We start from the raw sequence: 9048 nt of genomic DNA, 5'->3' as shown, positions 1-9048 counted from the left end.
ATATTATATATTTATGTTATAGATGTATATATTTTATATATATTTATATATATATACACACACACAGAGTACGCTATTCTCTATTTCTACAAACACAACTTTTTTAGTGTCTACATATGAATAAGGACATGCAGTATTTGTCTCCCTCTGCATGACTTATTTTACATAACACAATGTCCTCTAGGCTCATTCACATTATAATGAATACAGAATTTCATTCTTTTTTATGGCCAAGTAGTATTCAATTGTGTTTCTATACCACATTTTCTTTATCCATTTATCTGTTGATGAATGTTTAGGCTGGTTCTATATCTTGCCTGTTGTGAATACTGCTGTGATAAACACAGGGGTGTGTACATCTCTTGGATATACTGGTTTCTTTACCTTTGGATGAATACCCAGTAGTGGGATTGTGGGATTATAGGATAGTTCTACTTCTACTAATAGTTTTCTGAGGAGCCTCCATACTATTTTCCATAATGTCTGTATTAATTTACATTTCTACCAACAGTGTATAGGAGTTCCCCTTTCTCTGTATTCTTGCCAGCATTTATTTTTTGTCTTTTTGATAATAGCCATTCTAACTGAGGTGAGATGACATCACTGTGGTTTTGATTAGCATTTATCTGATGATTAGTGATGTTGAACATTTTTTCATATACATGTTGGCCATTTGTATTTCTTCTTTTGAGAAACGTCTATTCAGTTCATTTGCCCATTTTTTTCAGGAAGATTATTTGGGTTTGTTTGGTTTTCAGTTGTTTTTAGTTCCTTGTACATTCTAGATATTAATCCCTTGACAAATGAATATTTTGCAAATAATTTTGTCTTTGGTGCCTGTGCTTTTAAACTCTTATCCATAAAAATCTTTGCCTAGCCCAAGGTCCTAAAGCATTTCCTCTATATTTTCTTCTAATAGATTTATAGTTTTGGATCATACATTAAAGTCTTTAGTCCATTTTAAGTAGACTTTTGTATATGGTGAGAGAGAGACAGAGGTTTCATTTCATTTTTTCTGCATATCCAGTTTTCCCAGCTCTGTTTATTGAAGTGGTTGTCCATTCTCCAATGTACGTTTCTGGCATCTCTACTGAAAAATCAGTTGAAGGTATATAGATTTATCTCTGGGTTCTCTATTATGTTCCATTGGCCGATGCATCTGCCTTTTACAAAAGCACCATGCTATTTTGGTTACTATATCTCTGAATATATTTTGATTTCAGGTAGTGTGATGCCATCAGTTTTATTCTTTTTGCCCAAAATTGCTTTGACTACCTCCTAATGTCCTAGTTCACACCTAGGTATAAAGTAGCTGTTGTAAATATACCTTAGAGGGAAGACTCTTTTATTTCCTTAATGAACCCTTTTCTTTACTTTTCTTTTGACAGAGTCTCACTCTGTCACCCAGGCTGGATGGAGTACAGTGGTATGATCTTGGCTCACTGCAACCTCTGCCTCCTGGGTTCAAGCGATTCTCCTGCCTCAGCCTCCCAAGTAGCTGGGGTTACAGGTGCCCACCACCACATCCAGCTATTTTTTATAGAGCTATTTTTTGTAGAGATGAGGTTTCACCATGTTGCCCAGGCTGGTCTTGAATTCCTGGGCTCTGGGCTCAAGTGATCTGCCCACCTCGGCCTCCCAAAGTGCTGGGATTACAGGCATAAGCCACCATGCCTAGCCTAATGAATCATTTTCTTAAGATGAAAAAGTAGGCTGGGCATGGTGGCTCACACTTGTATTCCCAACACTTCGGGAGGCTGAGGCAGGTGGATCACAAGGTCAGGAGAACGAGACTGTCCTGGCCAACATGGTGAAGCCCCGTGTCTACTGAAAATACAAAAATTAGCTTGGCGTAGTGGCACGTGCCTGTAATCCCAGCTACTCAGGAGGCTAAGGCAGGAGAATCGCTTGAACCAGGGAGTCGAAGGTTGCAGTGAGCTGAGAAGACTGCACCACCACACTCCAGCCTGGTGACAGAGTGAGACTCCATCTCAAAACAAACAAAAAACAAATAAACAAAAAAACCAAAACTACAAAAGGTGCATATGAGATACCGATCTTCTGCCGGAGAGCCCCAGGCCTTCTCGGTGGTACTTCCATTCATATGACTATGTTTCTGTAAATACACTCTGCATAGCCTTGATACTTCTGGAAGAAAACCTAAAAACTACAATTGGGAATTCTGTGTATACAATGTTCTGTTCCTTGTATTTGGTGAATGTCTTTTTAATGATTAGGAAAATCAAAGCAACTAAAATAAGTAGAATAACGTAATGTTGGACTTTCTTGCAACCTGCATTAACAAATTTCAAGAAACCAAAATAGGGCAATTTTTTAATAAGCTAATCAGTTAAAACTTACATATATAGGATACATAATGAGTTTATTAAAAATCTCTATAAAAACAAATGGTAAAATTTGGCCGGGCGCTGTAGCTCATGCCTGTAATCCCAGGACTTTGGGAGGCTGAGGCGGGCAGATCACTTGAGCTCAGGAGTTCGAGACCAGCCTGGCCAACAGGTGAAACCCTGTCTCTACAAAAAAAAAGCAAAAGGTAGACGGTTGTGGTAGCATGTACCAGTAATCCCAGCTACTCAGGAGGCTGAGGCATGAGCATTGCTTGAACCTGGGAGACGGAGGTTGCAGGGAGCCGAAATCAGGCCACTGCAGTCCAGCCTGGGCGACAGAGCAGGAGTTTGTCTCAAAAAATAAAAATAAAATAAAATAAAATAAAATAAAATAAAATAAAAATGGTAAAACTCATGCCAAGAAGTGTTCTAAATACCTAAAATGTCTTAAATCATTTACTCCATAATGCAAGTCAACAAAGTTCATATTATTGTAATGCTCATTTTACAAATAAAAAAAATTAAAGGTAAAGTAGGAAAATAGTCTGCCCAAGGCATTAACTAAAAAGTAGCAAATCCAGGATGTAAACTCCAAAATTCTGGCTCCTGAAGGCATACTCTTAACCACTTGAGTATATATCAAAATATAGCTTACAAAAGGAGAAATGAAATCAGCAAACCAACAGGTGGAAGAAAAGTTCAACCTCATCACTAATTATAAGACACAAATTAAAACAACTATTAGAGTACTATGTGATACTTATTTGCAAAATAAAAGAACAATGAAAAATCTAATGTTCATGATTCTTCAAGGATACATTTATGCATTGCTAGCTGCACGATAAAAATAGTTTCAATCTTTATAAGAAGCAATTTAGCTACATATAAAACAAATCTTAAAACCAACTATACTTTTTAATCTAGTAATCCCATACTAAAAAATAAATTTAACAACATAATTCCAAAAATAAAAACAAAAGCTGTGGGAAAGAGTATTATCATTACAGTAGCAGAGAGAGAATAAGAGAGAGAAGAAAAATGAAAGAAACCAGGAACAATGTAACTAAATTATGACATAGCAACTAGAAACAGTATTACATAGTTAGAATAATAACTAAAAAGACAATGTTTCCTATATAAAATATATTTAAAATTAGTAAAAAAACAGTTGTAGACATCGTGATTATACTTAATGTTAAGCTATGTATTTACGCATGGATTGATGAGAAATTATATCTGATCAGTTATGCTTATGTTTTGCTTTAGTCCATTTTGTGCTGCTATTCCAGAACACCTGAGACTAGGTAATTCATAAAGAATAGACATTTGCTTCTTACAGTTCTGTCCAAGACTGACAAGGCTACATCTAGCCAGGGCTTTCATGCCATGCCATGTCATCCCATCACAGAAGGTGAAAGGGCAAGAGAGATGAGAGAGCGAGCGAGAGATTGAACTTGCAGCCTTAAGCTCTTTTATAATTGGTATTAATCCATTTATGATGGTGAAACCCTAAACTCCTCCCATTAGTCCCCACCTCTCAACATTGTGACATCAGGGATTACGTTTCTAACCCAAACTTTTTTGGGGACACATTCAAACCACAGTAAAGTTGTAGGTGAAGCCAGACACCGTGGCTTGTACTTATAATCCCAGCACTTTGGGAGGTCAAGGTGGGTGGACTGCTTGAGCTCAGGAATTCAAGACCAATCTGGGCAATATAGCAAAACCCCATCTGTACAAAAACTACAAAAAAAACCTGGGCATGGTGGCGTATGCCTATGGTCCCAGCTACTCAGGAGGCTGAGGTGGGAGGATTGCTTAAGCCCAGAAGGTCGAGGCTGCAGTGGGCCAAGATCACACCACTGCACTCCAGCCTGGGCGACAAAGTGAGACCCTGTCTCAGAAAAAAAAAAAGAAAAGAAAAGAAAGAAAAAGGGTACTTATCTGGAAAACTTTAAAGAACGCTTTGTATTAATTTCTAGAAGTGTAGAAATCTCCTTACAAGATCAGACTTTTTTAAAAAATTTGAATATAATTCCCAGAATTAATACTGATCAAGATTTCCAGTGATTAAATCAATCCATTTTACTGGAATAAAAATATGAATATAAAGTAATTGTGAGAAATAAGAAATTGAATAGATTTAATAGACCATGTGGTTGGAATAACTGTTGTACTTCTATGATAGGACTTATAATGACGGAAAAGGAGAAAGCTTGACAAAGTATGTTAGAATATTAGCTTACCTGCTTTAAAGTTGCTATGAAGCGAGTTATATATTCTACAGTGACTGGGTCCTCAACTGTAAGCTTATGGCTCTGGCACTCCACACGGGCTCTGTTTATTACTACTCTAGCATCAGCAGTAAGTCCTATAAAAATTGTCAAAACTTCACAAAAACTACAAAAACATATTTTTTACGAAACATTTTTCCTTGTCAAATGGATTTTAGCCACAATGAAATCTTTCTTATCCTTTTCTCAATACATGCTCATTTAAAAATATTTGTAAGGTAAAGTGTCATTTGTACTACATTCTGATCTATTTCAAGATTTAAGTTGATCCATTCTTATTTGTTTTTTATATAAGATGTTTTAAAGAATACTAGTTTATACACTAATAGTAAACTTGATTTCTTCTTATGAAAATAAGAATATTACTTAATTATCAAATATATATTCCCTGAATTCAAACTCCATTAACACAACTGTGACATGTCACTTCTCAGTTTTTTGTCTAAAACCAAGAGTTTGAAAATGAAGAATGTTAAAATAGAAAACACTTGACCTTGCTCTTGCAATACCAAACTATCATGTGATTAATTCTCAACACTTCTGTAAGGAGACAAAGTGTTTTTATCAAAAGAGTAACAAACTGACCATGAACTTTAACTGATGCAATGGTTGCAAACATTTCTATTAAACTTCAGCATTTGACTTTTCCACGTCCATTTTGTTTCTTTCCCTACTCTCTTAATACTAAGTAAACTGCCGAGAAAGTGCATTCACAAAATTTTGGAAGCGTAGTCATTTCTAACAAAATCACCGGTCTTTTGCTGTCACAAATTCTTGTTTCCCTTCCACACCATTTCTAATCCTGTTTCTACAAACCCGGAAGAATCTTCAGTCCCTGAAGACAGTTAATATGAATATGCTACTCTTAACCATCACTCATAGGTTGGGTAGAAATTGTAATCAGATACTCAGTTAAATGAAGAGAAACTGATCCTCTTTTTGCCTTTGCAAATGTTATCAATGAGAAAGAAATGGCAAGACACTGATTTAGTCTTTCCTATGGATGAAAACGTTCCTCAATTTGAAATATGATCAAACAGAATATGTATTTATAGGTTTTCCTATGGATGAAAACGTCACTCAATTTGAAATATGATCAAGCAGAATATGTATTTCCCCTTTACAATGTAAATCATCCAAGCCTGAGGAAACAAAAGTAACATACTTAGGAAAGTAGTAATATAATTGATTCAAGGAAAAAATAGTGATAAATTTGTATATGAGCAACATATATGTGTATATCTGTTTTTAATAAGTAGCAAGATTATTATTAATTGGCTAGCAGAGAACAAATTCTATCTTAACAATTACAATTAAAATTTACATTTAATGAGTCAGGAGACTTGCTTGAGGCCAGGTGTTTGAGACTAGCCTGAGCAATGCAGAGAGACCCCGTTTCTACAAAAAAATCAAAAAGCTAGCAGGGCATGCTGGAACATGCCTGTAGTCCTAGCTACTTGGGAGGCTGAGGCAGGGGGATTGCTTGAGCCCAGGAGTTTAAAGCGGCAGTGAGCTATGATCGTGCCACTGTACTCCCACTGGGGGTGACAAAGTGAAACCCTATCTCTGGAAAAAAAAAAAAAAAGGAATCAAATTAAAATTTACATTTAAAATTACAATTTCACTTTGCTTAAAAATGAACAGTCTAAGAAAAAAATGAGTATTCAGTCTAGTGCTCTTAAATATGTACAGGTTGAGTATCCCTCATCCCTCATCTGAAAATGCTTGGGATCAGAAGTGTTTCAGACGTTTTTCCAAGTTTTGGAATATTTGTGTTATACTTACTGGTTGGGCATCCCTAATCTGAAAGTCAAAAATCAAAAAGGCTGCAATGAGCATTTCCTTTGAGCATCATGTTGGTGCTCAAAAATTTTCAGATTTTGGAACATTTTGGATTTTCCAATCGGGTATGTTCAACCTGTACCACAATTTTATATGGAGGATACAATCATAATGTAAAATTTCTGCTACTAAGTGGAGTTCCACATGGTACAGGAAATAATTTTTTTGTAGTCCGACTTGCTTTTTCACCTGTACTTTTAGTGTCATATTCAAGAAATCATTTCCAAATCTAATCTCATGAAGCTTTCTCACTATGCTTTATAGTTTTAGCTCTTATGTTTGGGTCTTCCATTCATTTTGAGTTAATTTTTGTATGTGATGTTAGGCAGGGTCCTACTTCATTCTTTTCATGTGAATACTCAATTTCCCCTGCACCATTTGTTTAAAAGATTGTCTTTTCCCCCACTGAGCAGTCTTGGCATCCTTGATAAAAGTCATTTGACCGTATCATATATGCAAGGATTTATTACTACACTCTCTTACTCAATTCCATTAGTTACATGTCTTTCATTAAGCCAGTCATGAAACTGTTTTGCCTACTGTATCTTTGTAGTAGGTTTCAAAAACAAGACATGTGAGACCTCCAAGTTTGCTCTTCTCTTTCAAGATTGTTTTGTCATTCCATATGAATGTTATAATTCTTTTTTATTTAAAAAAATTATTGGAATCTTGTTAGGGATGACATTGAATCTAAACTGCTTTGGATAGTATTGACATGTTAATAATCCTGAGTCTTCCAATCCATTAATGGGGGATATCTTTCCATTTGTGTCTTTTTCAATTTCTTTCAGCAATGTTTTGCATTTTTCAGAGTACAAATCTTTTACCTCCTTAAATTCATTCCCAATAAGTATTTTATTCTTTTTGATACTATTGTAAATGGAAATTTTTTTAAAATTTCCTTTCCTGACAGTTCATTGTCAGTACATAGAAATGATTTGGGGCTTGGTGTGGTGACTCCCACCTTTATTGTAACACTTTGGGAGGCTGAGCTGGGAGGATCACTTGAAGCCAAGAGTTTGAGACCAGCCTGGGCAACATAATGAGATCCTGCCTCTACAAAAATAAAAATTAAAAAATTGCCAGGTGCAATGGCACACACCTGCAGTCCCAACTATTCAGGAAGCTGAGGTGGGAGGGTTGCTCGAGCCCAGGAGTTCAAGGCTGCAGTGAGCTATGATGATGTCACTGTGCTTCAGGCTGGGTGACAGAGTGATACTCTATCTCAAATTAAAAAGAAAAAGAAAGAAATTACTCTGGGGTGTTGATTTTGTGTCCTACAAATTTGCTCAATTTCTTTATTATTTGCAACATTTTTGGTGGAATCTTTAGTTTTCTATATAAGATCATGTCTTCTGTGAATAGAGATGATTTTTCTTCCCTCCCAATTTGGATACCTTTATTTATTTTTCTTTCCTAACTGCTCTGGCTAAGACTTTCATTACTATGTTGAATAGCAGTGGTAAAAGTGGGCATCCTTATCTTCTTTCTGTTTCTAGAAGGAAAGCTTTCAATCTTTCACAACTGAGTATGATGTCAGCTGTGAATTTTTTACATAGATAGCCTGAATTACGTTGTGGTGACTTCCTTTTATTTCTAGTTTTTTGGGCACCATTACCAAGAAAGAATGTTAAATTTTGTCAAATGCATTTTCTATGTTATTGATATAATTATATAGTTTTTTTCTTTCCTTCTGCTAATGTGGTATATTACATTGATTGAACTTCATATGTTGAACCATCCTTGCACTCCAGGAATAGATCCAAATTGGTCATGATGTATTATTATTTTATTGTTCTGAATTTGGTTTGCTAGTTGAGGATCTTTGCTCACTGCTCATAAGGGATATTTGTCTACAGTTTTCTTTTCTTGTAATGTCTTTGGCTTTGGCATCATGTTAATATTGACCTCATAGAATAAACTTGGAAGTGTTTACTTCTTAATTTTTTGGAAGAGTTTGAGAAGGACTGCTATTAATTCTTCATTAAAATGTTTGGTAGAATTCACTGGTGAAGTCATTAGATTCCAGACTTTTCTTTGTTGGGAGGTTTTTGATAATTGATTCAATGTCTTATTGTGTCTGCTCAGATTTTCTATTAATATATCTTATTGAGCAAGGTAATTTGTGTGTTTCAAGGAATTCTGTCCATGTACAATTATTCACAGTACTCTCTTAAAATTGTTTTTAAGAATTAAAACTGTAAAACTGGCACTAATGTCCCTTTCTTCATTTCTCATTTTACTTGAGTCTTCTCCCTTTTTTTCTTAGACAGTCTAGCTAAAGAGTTGTCAGTTTTATCTTTTCAAAGAACAAACTCTTGATTTTGTTATTTTTCTCTTTTGTTTTTCTATTCTGTTATTTATCTATGCTCTGGTCTTATACTTCTCTTTCTCAAATTTAGTACCACAGTATTTTATAACAGTAGAAAGTAACTGAAAACACTACATGCTAACAGACAATATGATATACAATCTATAGGAAGGAGTCATCAGGGATTTATTACTTCTTTCTAATAGCTTTAAACTTAGTTTATTCTTATTTTCCTAGTTTTTTTTTTTTTTTT

General features: G+C 35.1%; 1 protein-coding gene across 3 annotated transcripts in view; it reads right to left on the bottom strand.

The window, feature by feature from the left end:
- PSMA8 (proteasome (prosome, macropain) subunit, alpha type, 8) overlaps positions 1-9048 on the bottom strand; it is a 53405-nt gene that overhangs the window by 29763 nt on the left and 14594 nt on the right. For 2 of the 3 annotated variants that reach the window (XM_011939286.1, XM_011939287.1), the window contains exon 3: positions 4595-4719. In XM_011939286.1, coding sequence (XP_011794676.1) covers positions 4595-4719 — 125 coding nt within the window. Of the gene's footprint in view, positions 1-4594; positions 4738-9048 lie in introns of all 3 variants that reach the window. The other variant, XM_011939285.1, reaches the window with a different exon arrangement.

Source organism: Colobus angolensis, unplaced genomic scaffold (genome assembly GCF_000951035.1).
Source record: "Colobus angolensis palliatus isolate OR3802 unplaced genomic scaffold, Cang.pa_1.0 Scaffold18, whole genome shotgun sequence".
NCBI lineage: Eukaryota > Metazoa > Chordata > Mammalia > Primates > Cercopithecidae > Colobus > Colobus angolensis.
The sequence above is the reverse complement of the archived record's forward strand: the minus strand, read 5'-3'. Positions and strand labels throughout refer to the sequence as shown.